General features: G+C 32.6%; 1 protein-coding gene across 1 annotated transcript in view; it reads right to left on the reverse strand.

Annotated features, from left to right (window-relative positions):
- Window positions 1–1,615: 1,615 nt before the first annotated feature.
- The window catches only part of CAPS2 (calcyphosine 2), a gene marked incomplete at its 3' end in the record, with an annotated part of 44,565 nt that continues 22,970 nt past the window's right edge, over window positions 1,616–23,210 (reverse strand). Inside the window, 9 exon segments of the mRNA XM_081311274.1 lie at window positions 1,616–1,791; window positions 5,215–5,311; window positions 7,293–7,436; window positions 10,993–11,147; window positions 12,599–12,675; window positions 13,656–13,774; window positions 19,131–19,224; window positions 19,318–19,413; window positions 20,394–20,468. Of these exon segments, the coding sequence (XP_081167400.1) occupies window positions 1,616–1,791; window positions 5,215–5,311; window positions 7,293–7,436; window positions 10,993–11,147; window positions 12,599–12,675; window positions 13,656–13,774; window positions 19,131–19,224; window positions 19,318–19,413; window positions 20,394–20,468 (1,033 nt within the window).

Raw genomic sequence — 23,210 nt, forward strand, 5'->3', positions numbered from 1 at the left:
TATTCACATCAACATGTTAAATTCCAGAAGTATCTCATCTTTATTCACAATATGATAGCCTATGTATTTTCTGATTATATTCATAGGAAAATATGAGACTCCACTAATAGATTTTTTAAGGAGAACTAAATAAAATTTTAACAGTAAAAAACACTAAGCACATATTGAGCATCATTTGTATTAGTCATTTAAACAAAAGAATTAGGTTTTAAGATGTCTATAGTCAAATGATTCTTTATTTTCAAAAAATGACTAACAAATTAAGTTATAGATTTATTTCTGCCAAAATGTCTTCTAACATACTGTTTTAATTTAAATTACTTAATTGAAAAAAATAAGATATGTAGCCAGTGAAAAAAGCACTTTAGATTTTTCACATGTTTTCTTTCTGGTATTTCAGTAGAAAGTTTTACTACTTCCTGAAATCTTGGACTGTATGACTGGATTTATTGAATTCACACATATCAATCTTTCGATAATGTTGCCAAGTATAAGTGAATGAAACTATATGCCAAAAGTCATATTCTGCCAACTATACAGTTGGCAGTATTGAACCACTGTTATTTTGCTTGACACATTTTTTTCTAATTTGTGTTATCTTAACGTATAAATTAAAATAATGAACTTGTAAACAACTCTTTAAATTTCTCTCTACTTTCTCTCTATCTTTCCAGAGACAAGTGAGGAATACAGAATTCAGAAAGAATGATTACAATATATCTAGCTATTAAATAATATTTATTTTAATCTTTTGATTTACTAAAGAAATGTTTATAATACCATACATTCATTTGTGACACAAAATACACTATGACATTTTGAATGAGAATTACTAAATTTTCCCTTAGACCCATGTATGAAATAGTGGACTCTTGAAATCTTTAATAATCAAAGAGAACGTTTTTTTCTTCTGTATTGTATTATTTCTAGATAAATAATAATTCTGTGAAGGTAATAAGGATGGTAGTTAAAAAAAAAGATTAAAAAAAACAAATGTGTCACCAGAATAATTACACTGTGCTCTTTTGAACAAACAACAGTACATAATTTAGAAGACAAGAATTTACAAGACAAATTTGTTTAAATACACACTTTAGGGATAAACTTCAATCACCTAAATATGAATGTTACAGAAAATATCTATTATCATATTTCTTAGAAAAGTTCTCTCAAATATCCTTTAACATTTTCCCATGTTCAAAACAAGTTGAACTGTTTTAATCCTATAGGCTGAGAGACAATTCCAGTTTCTACAATTGAGAATGCTGGCAGAGGATTGAAAAAGTATGTGAAGGACAGGAAGCTTGGTCACTGGACAGATGCTATCATACAGTTAATCTATTGAGACTCATAAAAAATGACCTCAAAGATAGACAATAAACTGAGGACTTGCTTTACAAACCTTGAGACAGGAGAGCACGTACACAGCACCAAACACACACACACTCACCTACATCCAGTTTTCTCAATATTTCTCTTTTCAGACTCAATTTTTTTTTTTAGAAAAAGTAAAGGAATTCCTAGAAAAATATACTCTACTGTTTCATCAAATTTTATATTCAATCCCTTTCTACTATAAAATGTTTAGTGCTGAAGACACTATATATTATTAAAACTAAATTCCCCATGGAATACGTAAGATGTTAACAAAATCTGAATCATCTGCTATCCCTATGCTTAGACCTTCGTAGTAATCTTCAAATTCACCATATGATACTTCATCAGACTTGCTGCAGATGGCCTTTAATGTTTCCAGAAAAGATGATTTGATTTCTTCCTCTGTGGAATGGCCTGTAAAATAATACCAACTATGAAACAGTCTCTGTTAAAAATTGGTAAAATAATGATTATGAAGGAATGCTTATTCATTTTATAAAATCTTTTCAACAATACAAAATAGTACGTAAAACTGTGCTCCAATTTATTTAAACATGAGCTATAATTAATTCCATCTCGTTACCTTGCCACTCCCTCCTCACCCCTCTTTCTCTTGCATTATCTATTTCCAGAATTTTAGCAGAGAACATGACAGAAAAATAAAGTTATTTTAAATAAAGAAGCAAGAATTAAAGAGGAAAGGAAGCTATATAAGGCGGTCAAATTATAAATGGAAATAAATGGGTACATATGAAAAAGCAGAAAAAGGCTAAAAGAATCTTTGTGGCTTTCTAAAATATTTTAGAGTCAGGTTGTATTGTAAATAACAGAATTAAATGGGAATATCCCCTGATCATTTATCTAGTAAGGTAAACAAAATTAGGGTAAAAGCTGGATCTTTTTCACAAACTAGAGATTCTCTAATGTATTCAGAACATAATGCTTGTAAAGTGCCTTTCAACTAAATGAATGCAATCTTTTAGGGTATCAAGAAGGTTTCTGTCATTCAAAATCATACATGAGTAATAGAGAACAAAGCGATTCTTAGTCAAGGCTAAAAATTAATCAGAATATAATCTATATAAAAACATAAATTTGGGGGCTAGGGATATATGTTCAGTTGGTAGAGTGCTCACCTCACATGTACAAGGCCCTGGGTTCAATCCCCAGCACCAAATAAATAAATAAATATATATATATATATTTTGGCAGGAGAAAATTCTCTCCCTGTTCACCATTCATACATTTGAACAGATAAGTTCTAGTTCAATATTTTTTTCTAAGGAAAACTTTTCCTACTTAAATTTATGCTTTAAATATCCAAAGATTTTATACCTCCTTAAAATCTTCTACATAGGAAATGCCTATCTGCTATCATATGTAACTTAATTTTACTATCTTTAACTCCTCATAAGATTAGAAAATATTGACCACAACCAATACATCTAATACCATTACACAGAAAAACACTTGGGATATCCCATTTCTGTTAAACTTTAATGCTTGTAATTGATTACTTAAAGTTAAAAAAACATAATATTTCGTATTAGTCAAATAAAATTGTATGTTGTATAAAAGCCTTAAAATGAAATTAATTGTAAATGATAAACAACTTTTGCCCTAGAGATGGGCATGTGAATAGTTTGCAATAATAGATAACAGAGTTTTTCTTTTCTAAAAACTTGTGTTTCTCTTCCGTAAGTGTTTAGCTTGCTAGCTAGTCCTCTTTAATGTAAATGCAAAGACCAAGTATAGAAATTTTGAAACTAACAAATGCTTCCCAACAACAAGAGAAAAAACCCTCTTCCACAATTCAATGACACAAAATAGAACTAATAATGTCTTCTGTCTAATAATGTTAAGCATTTAACATTATTAGAAGACAAAAAGAAAAAATAAACAATAATGAAGTCACCTAATTTTGAAATGAGTAAACTGTTATGTTCTGATATTCAGTGTGCCTAGTTAAACATAAAGCATAGAGAATGACATGTTTAAAGGGTAAAAAGTATACTATGAAATATTATTAGAAATTCTCTTGGAGTAACTGTAATTCATTTAAAGTCACTAATAATCCAATGAAACTATTATTTTATTTTATTTTATTGGCACCAGGATTTGAACCTAAGGGTGGATGCTTAACCACTGAGCCACATCCTCAGCCCTTTTTATATTTTATTTTGAGACAGGGTCTCATTATGTTGCTTATTATAGCCTCACTAAATTGCTGAGGCTGGCATTGAACTTGAGATTTTCCTAACTCAGCACGTCCCGCCCCCAAGCTGCTGGATTATAGGCATGTGCCACCACACTCAGCTTCAAATAAAACTATTTTAACCTAAAACAGATTACTGGAAATTTGGAAACCAGTAATAATTAGCACTAATCTTCAATACTAATTCTATTTTTTTCTGTTTTTACTCCCCAATTAAAATTAATAAACAAACCATGTGCAGAAGTTAATAAGAAAACAAAATAATTAGTGTATCTTTTTAATATTAAAAAGCAAAAATTTAAAATAATAGTACTATATAATTTAAATGATAAATTCAGAAACTTCATAAAAGATGGCCAATAGTCATAAAATAGTAAAAAAATGGTCAATAAATATTCTCTAGTAATCAAGGAGATGGAAATAAAAAAAATGTTTAACTTACCAAATGGGCAAAAAGTTAAAATGTTGGCAAAATTGTGAAGGAATAGAATTTTCCAAGTAGTGGTGGTATAATCTAGTATTATCATTATACAATATAATCTGGAAGTATAATTAAAATTTGAAATCTAGATATCCAACTAATTCTAGGTGTTGATATCTAAGGAATCAGAAGAAAATGAGCCTATACTCATAAATAAGCATATATGTTGCTTTATTGGTTGTATATCAATAATTAGAAATTAAAAGCCCACCAATAGGCTATGAAAATTGTATAATATTGATTTGTTAAAATAATAATATGTACAAGGTAAAAACAAAGTGACTCAATATGCATTAACATGGAAATAGATCCAAAACACACTGTTGATTATAAAACGTAAAGTATATAGCAATATGTTTAATATATCTTTCAAATCAGGAAAAATAATCTTCAAAAGGTATTTGATATTTATAGTAGATGTACAGCTATGAAAAATACATAGATTAAGGACAGAAATATATATGTAAATATATATGTGTGTGTGTGTGTGTGTGTGTGTGTGTGTGTGTGTGTAAAATGAGAGTAACTTTTACTTCTCTGAAGAAAAATGTAATGGAAAGAGGAGATTAGTGGCAGTCAAATGCTTTATTTATAATTAAGAGTTCATTCATAAATCAATTGTGTAAAAAAAAAGTCAGGAGAAATACAATAGGAACTGAATTCCTAGAATTATTTTGGGAAATTTGCTTTATCCTTCTAGAATGAATAAACACATAAGGAGATAAATTAAAACTAACCCTGAGAACTGGCAGATATAATTACCTATTTTCTAAATCTGCTCTTTTAAACTCAAATTCCTCATCCTCTCCTAAGCAAAAATAAAATAAAATAAGAGTTCTATATCAATTATAAATATCAAATCTGGGCATCCTTTCACTTCTGTAATCCCAACTACTCAGGCGGCTGAGGCAGGAGGATGACAAGTTCAAGGCCAGCCTGGGTATCAGGTTGGGAGGGAGTGGGAAACATGTATAAACAGTAAACCTAAGAACTTTTAAATGAAAATGGTAAATAGCTCTCAAGTTTCTGGTTCAAACAAAAATTATTTTTTCCTTCCTCAGTCAAGGCTTTAAACTTAAAGATGATGCTTTTATTAACCAACATTTTAGAAATCGAATGCACTTTGACTCATAACAATTACCTGAAATTACTTGAGGATGCTTCTTGGCACAATAACATTTTCTTATGTCTGTGAGAGTCACAATGCCAGTTTTGTTGAAATCCAGTTTCATAAAAGCCTAAATAGGGAAATGTTATTTTTTTCTATGAAATCATTACACATAAAAACCTAATTATCTATTTTGCAGTAGATTCTTTCTGAGCTATAAACAGGACAATTTAAAATGTACTAAATTGACATACTAAAGAAACATCATAAATACAGGGGAAAAGATAATGAAGCAAGATGTTAGGAAACCCATACTCAAATATTTAGTTCTACCACCTTCTAACATCCTAACCTTGAAAGTAAGCTAATCTCTGTTGCCCTGGCTTTCCTTCTCTGCAAACTGAAGAGCTGGATAAAAGATCTCTTGGGTAATTTCCAGCTCTAAGACCCATAGAAAACTGCTAAATGACCAAAACAAATCACCAGGAGTACTATTTTATGCAAAAAGTGAACCTGCAAATATCCCTTCACTAAAATCAATGAAAAGGTGAAAAAACTTTAAATGAGTGTTATTAACCTATTTCTTGAAATTTAACACTACCTTTTGAAATGTTAGTTATTTTACTGTTCTTCTAGTTCAATATGACTCTCGTTATCATAAAATATATATATATATATATATATAAAAACTCCACTGGGAATATGATGAGGTGCATAAAAACACACAAGCTTCCCAAAGCAACATACCATATTGGCAGAAGAGTCAAAACTAGAATCTGTTTTATTTATTCACACTCTTGAGTTCATGAGTTCACAGAAATCTGGTACCTGTTGAAAATTAAATCACACCTCCCCAAATTCTTATGTTGAACCCTAACCCCCAGTGCCTCAGAATGTGACTGTATTTGGAGACAGGGCCTTTAAGGATGCAACTGAGCTAAAACAGAATCATTAGGGTAGGCCCTAATCCATTAGGACTAGTTTTCCTATTAAGAAAGCAGGGGGACACAAACAGAATAGACAACAATGTGAGAACACAAAAGTGCAGCAGCTGCAAGCCAGGAATAGAACTCAGAAGAAACAAAGCCTGCTGACCCCTTCTTCTTGGACTTCCAGCCTCCAAGCCATAAGAAAATAAATTCTGTTGTTCCAGTAATATAGTCTGTGTATTTTGATAATGACAGCCCTTGCAAACAAATCAAATACTCCATAACTCCTATTTTTCCCTCTATTCCCAATACCAACATATACGAACAGGAGAATCACCAGTCTCTACTCCTGACACTCAAACCTATCCCCAAGACATGTAGAGTACAAATAAGAAGCAATTTATAAATATTATGTGGTGAATTTGTTTTAGTTAACATTTTTATTGTGTCTCTTGAATCAGTAAAGGCGGGGTTTAATTTCTATTTGAGATTTATACCTGAAATAATCATATATCTCACTTTATACAGAAAAGCTTTGTTTCAATGCTAACTTTAAAACATATATATTTTGGGGGCCCAAATACAAAAGAAAAAGAAAATTATATTGCTCAAAGTTATACTCTATAAACACGGGGCTCCTATTTTAATTAATTAATTAATTCTAATTTAGTATGATCATTATAATCCTCATTTTATCATTCAGCATGCATATTACAAAGGCCAGAGAAACATTTTTAGTTATCATCATAAAATAACATGCATTGAGCATTGACAATGGGACAGTCACAATGCTGAGAATTTCATATTTTTATCTCATTCAATCCTGTATTAACTCCATGGGACAGGAAACCCAGGCTCAGTGATATCTCATAACACATAAAGTCAAATAGCTATCAACTTATGGAAGCAGCAATTTATAGAGTTAGTAATTTATAAACAAAATTTGATTTCAAATTCCTTCCCTCTTATACTATTTTTTCTGAAACTTATGCTGAAGCTATTTTTACTTTATTCTGGGTAAATCTATATACATTTGTGTTTTATTTTTGTTTTACTAAACCCAACAATGTTTTATAGATACAATGATGTGACACATTTTAAATGGCAATTTGTTGAAGTTTGTAAATAATGAACCTAACTATATATTAAAAGTAATAATTTAAAAGATCACTTAGCAGTTACCTTTCGAACAAATGATTTCCTGTATTCATTCATTTCACCAATAATGGCACGTTTGAATTCTCCATAATCCACCTTGTCCTTGTCCTTGTCCTTGCCCTCGCCATCACCACTGCCACGCAGAATCAGCCACAAAGACTCAAAATCCTAGAAATATTCACAGGGTTCATTGTTACACCTCTAAGTTAGACATAGTCATAAAAAAATAGTCATAGTCATATTTTGTTACATCTCCTACAGCCCTAGAAAAGGTAGATAACTTAATAAGAACATTCAAAAAGTTACATATAAATCCAAACAAGCCATTATGAAAATCATTTAAAGGAAACCTGAAGTGAATAGTTCTATAAAATTAAGAACAATTTAGGGGGCAATAACTCACAAGTATATCGTGTTTGAGTTATTTTATTTTTGATTGACAAATAATTGTGTATATTTGTGTAATACAATATGGTTTCTACAATAATATTCAGTGTAGAACAATCAAATCAGGCTATCATCAAATGAAGATATTAACATACCTATCACCTCACATATTTATCATTTCTCCATGGTGAAAAATGTTTAAAATCCCATCTTTGGATATTTTGAAATATACAATACACCATTATTAACTACAGTTACCATACTGTGCAATAGATCACTAGAACCTCCTGCCTTACTGAAATTTTGTACCATTTACCAACATCTCCCCTTTTTCTCTATATAGTCCCTGACCCCTGCAACTAAGCCTATGTTCTGGTAAAAAAAAAAAAAAAAAATCCCTTAAAATTCAATTCATGGTTAGATAGAGTGAGCTACCATGTACTGGGTTTGAACATTTTATTATTTTTATAATATGCTATATCTGTGACAATTGAAAGTCACTTTAGATTCTTAAACACCTCCAACAGCATCCAATCACTAATTATATTCCCGCTGGTCTTCTTCTTTCAAAGTAAAGATGTGATGAGTCTAATGTTATTGCATAATTCACACTGAAAGGTGTGATTTGAGTAAACAAATCCCTTAGGTTGGTTTGTACATTACCATTACCAGTTACTTCTTTGGCAAATGCACTATTTAAGAGAATGGCTCTTTTCACAGCATTCTTGATAACAAAAAAATTGCAGCATGAATTTTCTTAAACTCAGATAAGTATACTATCAATGTTTTAATCAACTTGTTAGCTTTAAACAAGACTAAATAAAACACCTAGTGAAGTACCTAGCAAATAAATACTCAAAAAATATTCTCTTCCACTTCCTCCTATTTTTTTTCCAAACAAAACTTTAATTAGAAAAACTATATCTCCAACTGCCCTTCTTCCCCTCAATTCTCAACAGCCCATCCATACTTTTGTCTATCCTAATGCCCCATACATTACAGAGATTTTATGTGTTGGTGTGCAATCAAATTGAAAATGAGTTTGAAGTTTAAAATCATGAGTAATATGAACAGAAGAAGACAGATTTGCTCAGTCAACTCAATAGAATACTAGAATTAAAGGATATCTCTTAAAGCTTAAAAGAAGTTATTTTCAAGAATTGAGTAATTTTACATAAGTGGCAACAAATTTATGCCCTCTAGATATGGTACAGAAGGGAAAGTTACTCATTTGAAAAAAGCTGGAGTAAATTCATTGATAATATTTCTATATAAATTAGGCTCTTTATGGTACAGACAATTTTTTTGTTTGTTTATTTCAAATCAGGCAGAATGACAATGTCTTCCACAAACACTTTCTAGTTCCACAATTAGGCCTGGGGGGTGGGGATGATTCTTATGTCTTATTCTCAAGCCTCTTGCACATGCTTATCATTCCATGAGCAGGTTCCAGTGATGTGACAGGAAACATAACAGGAATATTATTTAAAATACATGAAGTAGGGGAAGACTTACATTCTTATATGTTATCCTCTTTAGTTTTACTCATAAATATAATCAAACATTTAACAATCAATCAAAAGGGGAGGAACTGCAGTAATACAAGAAAATCACTAGATGGTGCCAAATTATCTGGGGTCAAGCTCTCTATCATTTATTGATTACTTGTGTTATTATCAAAAACAAACATCAAGACTTTCTAATTTCTTATTGCTGCTTTATTTTTAATCTACAAAAGAAATAAGTGAGGGTGAATGATCCCGGATATGTACCACTAGGTGGGCCACAAGCTTAAACATCATTTAAAAAAACAACAAAGAGCAGGTATGTTACAAAGGTGATAAGCAATATCATTTGGGCACAGGATTTTGTAGTTGACAAGGCATATTCCCATGCAATTTTTTTCATTTGAACTTCCATGCAATCTTTTTTTTTTTTTTTTTTTTTTTTAAAGAGAGAGTGAGAGAGAGGAGAGAGAGAGAGAGAGAGAGAGAGAGAGAGAGAATTTTTAATATTTATTTCTTAGTTCTCGGCGGACACAACATCTTTGTTGGTATGTGGTGCTGAGGATCGAACCCGGGCCGCACGCATGCCAGGCGAGCGCGCTACCGCCTGAGCCACATCCCCAGCCCCATTCCATGCAATCTTATTAGGGCAATCAATTGGTCACACAGAGCTTGTCAACCAGAAAAGTTAAAAGCCTTGTCCAAGAACACACAATTAAAGCCATAGCACTAAAACTTGAACCTGAATCTTACAAATACAATTTCCAGGGTTTCTTCCACAAAATAGGCTACACCTTTAACAAGACCATTTGGAGCAAAAGAGAGCAATGCGAAAGAACCCTTTAGCTGAAGTCTTGATGTGAGTCAAATTTATATGCTATTAGAATATAATAGAAATTAGCATTAAAGACTTTCGTGTACCAGACTCATTTCTCACTCTTCTTCTGTTTTCCTTGTTTCCACACATGCATCTGTTGAAACTAATGCACTGTTTATTTAGCACTAGCTGTATGCCAGGTCCTGTTCAAGGTGCTAGAAAAATAATGGGACCAGAAGTACCCTGGTCCCTACCCTGATGGGACCTAAGTTCTACTTGCAGGAAGAGCCAGACAATATTTACAATTTGACATGAAAAAATAAAAATGGGAAGTTGACACAGAAAGGCTCAGAGATCAGAAGGTGGTGTTCTTTTAGACAGAAGTGTCAGAGCAAGGCTGTATATAGAGAAAGCTCTGGCCTAAATAGGAAGACGATGTAGCATTTAAAGACCTAGAAGAAGATGACCATGTGTACACTTTGGGGAATGGGCTATTCCTTCCCCCTCCACGCCTTCATATGTGCTCTCCTTTTCATGAAATATCTTCTGTCTGATCCACTCTCCTCCTCTTCCCTTAGTTCCTAGTTAATTCTTCCTCATCCTTCAAAACTCAGCCTGGATGTATCCTCTCCCAGAAATCTTCCCATGATCTTCCTTTTCCTTCCCAATAACCTCGCATAATATTAGCTACCATCCCCTGTGTACCAAAATACTGTCTACTTAACACATATATAATTTCACAATCATTTTCCTCAATTATGAAGATGATGAGAGTAAACAGTATATCTCCTCAGAGCTTAGCACAATGCCTGGGTACTAAGTTCTTAACAAGTGTATTATGGAGAAATGAACATTAAACTTTCAAAAATCAATAGGACTTGCTGCCTAGTGGCTTTACACAGACAATAGGGCAAGAAGAAGAAGTCTACTTGAGCTACTAAAATTTTAGAAGAAAAGTGAATAATGCCACCCAAGAATACTCCCGTGCAGAGAGAAAACTTTCCTTGGTACATACCTCTTCCGACACTTCTAAATGAAAAACTTTCAGAGCTTGCTTCAAATCTGCCTTATCTAAAAGCCCATTTCCTTCCTTGTCCAATTGTTGAAAGTGTTTTCCCAATCCAGTAAAAATACGAACACCTCTTTTACGTAGTTTTTCTTTTAGCACATCTGTTTAATAATAAATGAGATGGAAACCAATTGTTACTGTGCACAAAGGTATCAAACTGCAGTTGTTTCTCTTGTAAGAAAATAAAATTTTATGTAATGGGAATAGTGTTAATATTGAACCAAATCAAGAGTATGACTAACAAAACCCTCTGGAAAACAGAATGTTTTTAATAAAGAGGATTATATGTGCAACCACATATAAATATACCAGAACTACAGCGCCACTGTGTGGTGAAAATTTAAAGTGTTATATTTTAAAATCACGTTTCCTTCTATTAGCAAGAAAATAGCCTAAATGTTTCAAGTTAAAAAAAAAAAGTTCAAAATTTATAAACAGTTTGAGTCATCAAATTGAAACTCAGATGTTAAACAGCATTGAGGTTGTTGAGTGCTGTCCTATAATTGTATATGTAAAGTAACCCTTCTTTTTGGAAATTCATAGGTTATATGCTCAGGTTCCTAGAGTCTTCTTATAGATCAATTATTTTACTTAATACAGTTAGGAACAGATTTAGTTAGCAAAATATTGGTAACTTTACTAAATCAGTTATTTTATTTAACTCATTGGAGGAAAGAACAAATGTCATTAGATCCAATAGTGGTAAAAACTGTAAAAATAGAAAAAAACTACTAACAATAGCATCAAGAATGTTTGATTTCAAATATTAATCTCAGACAGCCATCAAATATGTTTCTAGCCTTCTTACTGTGAATCTGTTATCTTTAAGTAATATCTTAGCATTCATCAAAAATCATAAAGTATTTTTGATTTCTGTGATTACTTGTTTAATGCTTTTCTCCTCTCCAGACTACGAGATCCAACAAAGGAATTGTCTATTACAATCTAGTATGCTGCAACAGTTGTAAGACGGGACTCCTAAAACAAAATCTGTAAAATGTTTTAGTTTCCAAAGTGTGTGTGTGTGTATGTGTGTGTGTGTGTTTCATTCATTACCTACAACAAGCCTGAAAAGTTAAAAGACAGGCATTATTATCCTCATTTTAGAGATGAAGAAAGAGGTGCAAGGGATTTACACAAAGTCATGTGTCTATTAAGTGGCAGAGTCTAAACATGAACTGAAGCCATCTAGTCCAACAATTTTTCTTTTACACTAGACTACCAAAAATCTTTTTAGACATCATTTAATGCATAAGACAAGTATTATTGAAATAAATTTTATATTTTATTTAGTTTATGAATAAAACTCATATTATCTCACACTTTCTAAAGCTATTAAGTTTGTGATCCACATTTACTCAGGACCATTAGTGCAGAAGAAATACTAAAAATATTTTAATAAATAAATATGTAAGCTTTAAAAAATCAAATAGGAAACATACACCAGGTGCTATAAAATTAACAAATATCTCAAAAATAATGCTTTTGACTGATTGCAGCAAATATGGATGAAAATTAAAACTAGTATTTGAGATAGAGTGCAAATGCATACCTTGAATGGTCTTGAAGACCAGCCTATCATTGGCTTCTTGATTGTTTATATCATTTTCATATTCCACTGAAGTAGTTCTGCAATTGACATGTTCACAATGATAAAAATATACTGGATTTCACAATCTCAAGGACAGAAACTCTAAGTTCTTTGCTGCTCCAGACCCAAAGAAACCCTCAAAAAAGTTGCAAGAGTATAGAGTTCAACCAATTCCCAATTTTCCTTCTGCTTTAATGCCTAGGAAAGTTGAGATAAAATCTTTAAAACCTTCCAAGAGCTACCTGTGAATATATTCATCTTTATGGTTAGCTAAATGTTCTTTAAAGACTTAATTAAAACTATTAAACTCAAAAGTTCTAACTTAAACTGTTAAAACTGCTTGCTGTTTTAAAGAAGGCCCTCAAAATAAATTCAATTTTAGAAATACAGGAAACAAATAATGAGGATTTCCTTACTGGCAATTTGTGGGATATGGCCCTTCGTGAATGTACACTACACATAAATTATTGTCATTTTGATTCATATTTAGTAACAAGAAAACACTATGTCTGTGTTTGAATATATAATGTGTGTGTACTCCTATAATTTAAAAAACTCAAAATCATTTAAAATCAGTTTTTGATTCACAGCACTATTTTTTTACCATGCATATAATTGATCAATGAAAACTATAAGAATAGGGAACCTGAGATATGTTTTATGCTAAAAAAAAAAGCACCACACTAACAATGTGAGAAAAACTATTATGATATACTGACATTCTATATTTTAAAACTTAATACTTTGGTAGTATTTGGTAAAATGAAAGTGTTAGGGGAAAGGCAAATTGATAAGTTACCTTTAACATAAAATGGGATATTTTAAATTTATCATTGATGATAACTGTCCCCACATATAGAATGTACTTGAGAGCCAGATAACACAGATAGATATGTTATATAGCTATGTTTAAAAAAAAACTAAATTCTAAATGTGTTGTGATAGAATCTTATTTTAAAATAATAAAAAAAATGTGTTTTGACTTACTTTCAAAATAGCAAATGTCTATTTGACTTACTTCAGAGAATCCAAAGCTATTTGATCAATATTGGTGATTCGAAGTCTAAGTATTGAGTTTTCTTTCATGCTTTCTGGAAGGCTTGGGTGATCAGAGGTCAAAAATGTCAAGGTTGCACCCTGAAGAAATGAAGAGGTAAAATATTTAAAGCTAGAAAGTGTACAAGATATAAAATCCAACTAATGCAAATTTAAAATATTTGATTTGATCATATGTGACATGGTATATTTTAATAATGGTAATGTATATTTGTAGAATATTTAGAAACTACACAGGTGTCAGCTAATATGATAGAAAAAAACAAACAAATATCCCCAATTAATTAGCACAATTTTCTTTCTAACAGTCCATGGAAACAAAAAAAAAGTCACTAATGTAAAAAACCTAGAATTTTTAATAAGAATCACAGGGAAGGGCTAGGAATATAGCTCAGTTGGTAGAGTGCTTGCCTTACAATGCATAAGGCCCTGGTTTCAATCCTCAACACCACACCAAAAAAAAAAAAAAAAGGGAAAAATTAGTTCCATTTGTCAAAATTATGACATCCCTAAATAGAGAAATAGATCTATTGGTCCACAGAAAGATATAATATGAATTGATAAACTCTAACTGATGTATCTCTCTATCACCTGGTCTTTTAATGACAGATATCTCATAAATATAAAATCTAATCTTTACCTAATTAGAGCATCAAGATTCACTAACAAAATTCTTAAGCCACTTAAGAAAATTATTATTTAAAATTTCTGTTCATATATACATATGTCCAATATAAAGACAAACACAAATTTAAAATAATCCTTCCTATTGAATATAAGGGAAGAAATTTTCTCCTTTCTTTTTTCTTAGAACAGTTATTTTAGAACATTTTTAATTGCAATGGAAATATTTCCTCCTTTCTTTGAGATGTATATATATATTTTTTGAAAATTAGACAGGCCTACTGCCAGTTCTCTGTCCTAGGAAAATCTTTCTGTAAAACCTGGGAACCACTTTTTGAAATGTAAACATCAAGGACAACAGCACTCTTATCTCCCACTTTCTGTGAGAAGACAGGAGAATGATTTCCTTAGGCACCTTGCTCTAAGTGCAAAACTACCTCTTGTCACAAAGATGAAAAGTCTGTTTTCTCTGGATAAAGTCAATTAGCTAATACAGACAGTCATCCTAATTACAAGGTGACTCTAGGATGAAATATGTGTGACAAATGGTGCTGTCAAGTCCTCTTTCTGGAAGGCAAGTTCCTTGTATGCAATGGGTTATGTCTTTTTGGCTACATAAAAGGGTGAGATTTCTGTCTTTGCACTACTCTATTACCAAATTGCCTATGATGTGCATTACATTCTGGCTTAATACTTTTCCAATAATAAAAGTATTTTCCTTAGTACTTTTATGGGAGACTTTCTAGGTTTCAAATGCTATTTCCCCAACACCAGTCATGAAAGTAATCCTTAAAATATTTTTCAACTAAGAAAGTAGGAAGCAGTGATATGGAGATTCTCAGATAAGGCTGCAGATGGGTTCCAGATCTGCCAAGCTAATGAGTTGGGTGAATTTAGGGGCAAGCAGAGCTTCTTTGTCACCTTTAGGTAGCTTCATGTTTACTTCAGTAACTGCCCAAATATTTTCACTTTTTATGGCAAAAAAAAAAAGGAAAAAAGCAGCAGCAGCCCAGAAGATGTCAATTAACATCCAAAGTTAAGTAGATAAATCAAAGCAGAACCATTGGAGTGGAGAATCTGGTCCCAAAGTTTTGAGGCCTACTACTAACTTACAATGTGCCAAACAGAAATGATAAGTTATTTTATCATTTTGTTTATATTCATGAACATATATTAATACCACTGAACAGCTGAAAAGTAATCAATATACAATTTTAAAATGTACAAAGCTTTCTCCCCAATCACAGGTAGCCTTATGTCTATAATTAAATATCAAACAAATTTAAAATGAAATGAAAGGTTAGATTATCTCTATCAAGTTTTTCTACGACAAAAATTACTTTAAGTCCATTTTCACATTTCCAGAGAAATGAGCACAATAACTCATCAAAATGAGAACTTAATAGATTGTGGGAAAATAATTAGAGTGAAAATTTCACAATTTTCTTGGTTACTTATTCCAGGAACTAAAATTAGACTTCCATCTCCCAAAACACAAGACTTTACTTACTCTTTTAAGGCCATGAACCTAAAGTTCCATAGATGTGGATATTATCTAAGAAAGGTAAGCATGACATTTTTCATTTTCCAGAAAAAAAAATGAGATTTTGTTTATTTTTCAAAGGCAAGATGGAAAATTTAAAGATCTAATAATAATTCTTTTACTAAAGATTTAAACATGTTTGACTATAAAACTTGGCAAATTTTACTTATATTTCAAATGTAAAGTTATACATTTATTCAGCCTCAGTGAAATCTGGTGAGAACTTTTAGGAAACTCATTAACAATATGCTGCACTTCCAGAACTGTCAGCATGCTAGAAATAAGCTTACGCCCAACACGGCCCTTTCACATTTGTACATTCCTTCATGCAGTCTTCACTGACTAAGAATTTAGATATCCATGATCTCTTCTTTGTTTTAGTGCTCTTAGCACAAAAGTTAAAATATTAAAGTTATTCCTCAGGCATTGAAGGTATAGCTTAGTGATAGAGGACCTGTCTGGCATATGTGAGGCCCTGGGTTTGATACTCAGCACCAAGTATGTTTTGTGTGTGTATTCCTTTAAGAATAAGAATGGTTCAAGCATTAATTGAATTTAAAGATTTTAAAATTTAAACATAAGTCCATTCATTCAAAAATATTTATGCAAGTGCTTCTTAAAAATCTGTCACTTGTCAGGACACTAGATGCATTGTAGTAGCCTAGATAGATAAGTGATTACTTTCAAAGAGTTATAGTCTCATGACAGAGAACATTAATAGATTAACATATATATATATATACATAATATAATGTCAGATAACAGAAACTCTGAGAAAAAAGTAAGCTGAACAAATAATGAAGAAGAATAGAAGGGCTATTGTAGATAACATGGTCAGATTTTACCCCTTTTACCCTTTAGCCTTCTGGGTCTTCATGATAGAACAACACTCAAAAGTTAAGAAAAACTTAAAAATGAGTGATATTCTGGGAGCAGAAAATAAAATCCAATAGATGAGAAAAGAGGATGTATCTTCCTTTAGGAAGATCCAAAGAGCCTGCAATGCAGACGTGGGAGGCAGAATTATGAGAGATGAAATGAAATATTATAGTGACTTGGGTCATAATAATCCAGGAAGGATGTCTAATAAGATACAGCAGTTTAGACTGGATTTGTAATTGAAGGAAGATAATATTAAGGTGAGAAGTTGCAGAGTCTCCTACAAATAATATCACATTAAGCAACTGAAGAGACTATGTGATATGTGTAGCAGAATTATATATGTGAGTGTATGTATGTGTGATTATACATGCATGCATAAGGGTCTCTGCAGTCTGTCACTGTTATAATGCTATATTTACACATGTATGAGTGAATATATACATGAATGCACTTTTACAAAGATGTTTCTATGAGTACATGTGCACTTTCTTATGAGTATTATCTTAATTGGCACTCAAATTTCTTTTAAGAAGTGCTTTAGGAAAAAAGATCTGATGGGACATATAAAAATGAAAAGATATGTTCTATAGAAATATCTGGAAAGAAGAAGAAAATATACTCCCCAACCCTAATAAAAAAATAATAGGGCTGAATATTTCTAGATAAATAAATAGAAAATTAGGGGAGTGGGAAGAGGCGGAAGAGACAGAAAATGGAGAGGAAGGACTTTACTACAGAAAAGTACCCAAGGGATAATTTTAGGAATAGAAATTTCCAGTAATAATTCTAAATTGTTTATATTGTTACAATATAAACCTCCCTAAATGTCTTCTTTGAAATGTTTGCCATACAGACAAGGAATCATAAATGTGGTTTATACATGTATGCCTGACTTTCTTTTTCTTTTTCTCTCCTTCCTTCCCTCTCTCCCTCCTTCCTTTCTCTCATGGAAATCATAAAAGGTAGCAGATTTCCACACCTGGGTTAAAGTATTGTGGAATGGGGGTGGTGAGAATAAATCATAAACTACAACAAATTTTTGGAGATGGCAATTCAGAGCAGGCAGGGCATTAAACACCTTTACCTCCTGAATACGTTTTTATTTTTCTAAGTAGCTTTGTGGATACAACCTTTTGCTTAATTCAGGTTGCCACAACTTCTCTCCTAGATTATAGAATTCAATCCAATTCAGTCCTCATGTACACAGTCTTCAACCCATTCCACACACTGTAATCAGAGAGATTTCTCTAAATTATAAACATGACAACATCACTTTCCCCCATTCTTCCCACTTCTTTTCTTTGAATGACTCCCTGATGCATTTCACATAATTCTTTTACATAAGACTACTTTCAACAAACTCGACTTTTCCCTTGACAACCCCCACCTTGAACTCTATTCCAACCAGACTAAACTACTTTTAGTTTTCCAAATAATCCATGTTCTTTCTTGCTTTTGTCCTTTGGTTGAGCTGTCTCCTTTCTTTACCTAGAAGCCTTTCCATATGGGTATGTTCCCATCCCAGCTGAAGTAACTCCTAGTTAAGGTTAGAGGACACTTTCTCCAGGAAATATTCTTTGGCCTCAAAACCTGGGTCATCAGTCCTCCTCTCTGGCCCCATATTATCCCTCCTTCTGACTTTGTTTCTCATTAGATAATAAGTGACACAAAAGCAGGGAACAGATCTAAGTTATTCACTGGTCTATATCCAGTGTTTAGCATAAGCATATATATTTATCACATGAATGATTACTATGGACAGCGCTTTATTTTATTCATTATATAATGTGTGAATTTGATATTAGGCAAGGTTCTAGGTTCAATCCCCAACACTTCAATAAATAATAAATAACATTTCAAAGTACTACATAAACTATAGCATCTGTGATCCAAAAGAAAGAAACCCTTCCATTTCACCGGTGCCAGAAGGTTTTCAAGAAGTGAAACTCAAAAGAAGAACAGGTTACCAATGATATGACAGGTCCAGAGGCCAGTGCACCTCTACAGAGGAAACCATGCACCACCAGAGAACACGGCTCTAGCTGAAGCATTACTGCTTATATTATTGAGGTGCCACTTATCCAAGGATATAACCCTGTATAGATTTTAAAAGTACTAAAAGACAAGCTCTCCTGAATAAAACTACATTGTAGAATGGTTGGGATTATGGTAAATAAATGCTATGCTTAGATTCAGGCCACTGAGATTTGGGCCTGAGAAGCAGAACCCTCTGAGGAAACATCAATCCATTCACGCAAATGTCCCTGCTCAATAAAAAGGAAAGGAGAAAAACCTCAAGACTAGAAGCTCTGCTCCTCTGCTCCCAGAGGGACTCCACATAATCCAACATCTGGTATTAAACACTTGCACACAATACTGGTAACTTACAATATAAAAATCACCAAGTTGGTATGGTTTTCCTTTTCTTCGTCCACTCTGATGACTATAAATTTTTTTTTGAATAAAAGGAAGCACATTTGTTCTAGAAGTTAGATGAAAAAAAAAAGAAGTAAAGTTATGCAGTTTCTCCCAGAAATAATTGTCTTGAGAATTCTAACAATGTTTGATGACATACCTGTTTTTCCCAAATTGCCGATACTCATACATTGTGAGAGACTGGTCATGAGTGAAAAAGAACCCAATCAGTTCTCGGCAGGCTTCATGTCCATTTCTGGAAGAGAATGACAGCAAGGTTTTCAAACAGAATGATTTTTAAATTAATTATAAACTAAAACTGTGCATCTCAAGAGGGGATAATATAAAACTGAGTTTTGGGCAATAAGGGAAGGTTATGGGAAGCTATAGGTTTCCACCCCACAGCTTGCAAGTTAAATGTGACTGAAGAAAAAAATACTTTCCTTATGCAGATATGAGTATGGATATGTCATGCTGTAGATTGCTAATTCAACACAGATGTTTAACAAAGTAAAACATCTTATAAAAAGCTGAATTTGCAAGATGACACTCAAAGACATGCATTTATTATCTTTTATTTTCATGGACAGGCTTAAAATCACTGAAAAGTATTATAATTTTAAAATGCACATTTTGCCAGAAATATACACAAAAAATCAAGCAGAATTATGTATTAATGGAATTTTATAAGACTGAGATTACAGATCCAAAAAATCATCTTCTTTGTCATTTGCTCCGTCAATAACCTACTGTTAACTAAAGCCATTAAAATTACATAAACCTTCTATTACTAGAAGGTTCTACATTAAGACAAGTAATATAGAACCATCTGGTAATAATATATGTATTATAAATTCACTTCTAAGTTTCTTTTTAAATGATATTTTAAATTACTTTTTAGTCATCAATAGACCTTTATTTTATTTATTTATATGCAGTGCTGAGAATCAAACCCAGTGCCTCATTCATGCTAGGCAAGTGCTCTACCACTGCACCAAACCCCAGCCCTTAAATTACTTTTTAAATAACTTTTAATTAAGATATTTTTCTTAGAACTTCATATTTCCTATATTTTCTATAGCAGATTAATAGCTATAACCTAAAAAATGTATTTTCTAAATTCATGGTTTTTCACTTAAATAGTACAAATTTGTATAATCTCATTATTGTTTCTAGGTGAAAAGAGAATATACCTTTATAATCATAGAATTAAAAAGTTAATATAATCACAATTACCTCGATATGATCCTACCATCAAATTGTACTTTATGAGAAAGCACATTTTCAGTTAATGTAGAGTGGGTTCTTATCCTGTTAAAAAATATATTTTGTCAATAATTTTTTAAAGTACTATATTTAAAATACATGATAAATATACAGAAAGATTATGGTAATGGTTTGGAGCATCATATATTAGATAAAGATAGGAAATTCTTTCAGATGGCTAATGTACCAGCACAGAAGAAATCACCAATGTAGTATGTAACACACAAATGACTTTTATATTAGAATCCATGGTATCAAAGTGCTATAGAAGTGAATACTGAATAGAGAGGACACATTTTTGACTGGCACTGGACCACCTGAAAATTTCTAACTTTCCTCTCCTCCGCTTCCCTTGGACCAGAGAATTTGCTTGCTTAGCTGTGGAGGCCACCTGTGAATTATTTGAGCTGATGTGCGCGTCTTCACTCAGCCTTGAGCCAGGGAGACTTAGGTTTGGCCTTGCAAACTATTTTGTGGCTCCTCCCACTCAATGGATTGCACAAGGCACGTGACCTCTGTCTTTGTTTGGCTACTGAGACCACTCTCATAGGTCCAGAGTGGGGTGTAATCTACTGGAAACTGGACAGAACACCTCCTATCTTATTTGGCCAAGAATATTCCATGGAAAACCTTTGATGCTTCCCCCATATAAGTAAAGCATGCACGGGCTCTTTCGCTCTCTTTCCAGGGTGGAAGCTTGATCCCTAAGATCGGAGAGCTGAGTTTTCTCCCCATCCTTTCTAAAATTACTTCCTGTGTCCTGTAGTTTATTCACCATTTTCTCTTTGATTTATTTCGCAGCAAGCCTGTTACACACAGAGGAAACCCAAATTCCACTGCCCGCGTGGGTCTGGGGTGAGACTTAGCCTCTGCAATGTAGGGGTGACTAAGAAACCTAGTTTTGCCGATGAGCTTCTAGGGAGAGTTTCTTTTTTTTTTTTTTTTGGATGAGACAGTAGCCTGAAAAGAGATCCTGCTTGTGAACATGAAAGGGTATTAGTGCCAGGAGCCACGAGAGCCATCAAGCATCCATGTCAGAAGGGCCAGTAAGATCTAGGAAAGTCAGTCCAAGGTCACAACATCACTGAGCCAGTAGTCGAAACCAACCAAAAACTGCCTCCAAGAAGTCAATATATAAGAAAAATAAATCTTGACTCATTTAGCCATTATCAGTCAGGTTTTCAGTTATGGGAAGCTGAAAGTATTCCTTTCCAAAATAACACAGTGGGAAAGAGTGCTGGATGAAGTTCAAGTCTTGAACTAAGTCTATTGGTTACTTAATCCTTATAGTCTTCAGATAGAACTAAATGATCTCATAAAGTATGCCAGCCCTAAAACTGTTTAAAAATATGAAACAAATTTCAAATGCACACACTTTGGCACACTATAACTAATATCCTTTTTCTTAAGAGATTTGAAGATTTCAATGATGTATCATTAGTACTCTTCCCAAATAATTTAATATTTTTTCAATAAAACTACAGGTATAATGAAATAGCAATAACATAAATTGTGTGTGTGAGATCATGAAAAGCTGTTCCTCTATACTTCTAGGTCTCTACAAAAAAGGAAGCAGGAGATAGAAAACAACAGCCTACAGATCAAATGAGAATGTGTGAACACATAGAGGAGACAGGCAAGCTTAGTCCTCCCAATTCAGTTTAATCCACTGTCGTTAATGTATCTATTGAATGCTCACTACATGTCAGGAACAATTCTAAGCGCTGAGAAAATAACAGCAATAACAGCCACCGTTTATTTTATTGAGGACTTCCTAGAAACCAGTCAATGGGAAGTCATTTTAATGTGCATTAGTTTATTTAATGTTTGCAATAACTCTGTGTGGTAAGTACTATTGTCCCCATTTAAAAAACAAATTTACAGAGTCAGAAATAGGTTAAGTAAATTGCCCAAGGCCATATGATTAGTAAATGGCAGAGCAAGAAAAAAAGATTGCTCTTAATCATTGTATTACAGGGCTTCTCAGCAGTGAACAGAACTCTCTTTAATGGCAATAGGTTGTAGTAACAGCATCAAGGAGCCTAGAGTCTCCTTCAAAAGATAAAAGAAGTAAATACACTGAAACTATTAAAAGCAAAGTGCAATGTTGGGTTTTAGGTGCCCAAGAAGAAGCACAAACACTTTTCTCTATCCAAGTTCTGAAACAATAATGAAAGAAGACCATGCATATAGAACACCAAATATGAATTTTATAAAGCTGTTGGAAACCTTGTCTTAGGTATGCAACAATAATAAGCTAAGTCCTTAACTCTACAATGAAAAAGACTAACCCGCTTATTTCCATTAAAGGTGGATCCTGTAAAAATTTAATGTCTAAGGCAAAATGTGTGCTTCTGCAGACAGCTGTTCCCAAGAAAAAGGGGAGAGAAGAGGCTGCCCTCACATACCAATCCCTGTTTCTAAATTTATGCAGAGTTCTTTTCTCCTGAAAGAAGGAAAGAAAGGATGAAATATATAAATTCAATAAATCTAATCATTGCACCTATAAGATTTTTCATGGAACTGGATTAGCTTTAAGCAAGATTTAGGTATTTACTTTAATATAAAGAATACCAATTAAGATAGGTACAGGGAAACAATAGATGAGATAGAATAAAAGGCTTAGAAACCATTTATCCAATGTCACATATGACACAGTGACATTATAAGAATGAAAGTGACTTTATGGTAGGCATATATTTCTTAAAGACACAAATTTATATATATATATATACACACACACACACACACACACACATATATATGTACATATAAGCACACATATAT

This window comes from Spermophilus citellus (genome assembly GCF_964194105.1).
Source record: "Spermophilus citellus genome assembly, chromosome: 10".
Lineage (NCBI taxonomy): Eukaryota > Metazoa > Chordata > Mammalia > Rodentia > Sciuridae > Spermophilus > Spermophilus citellus.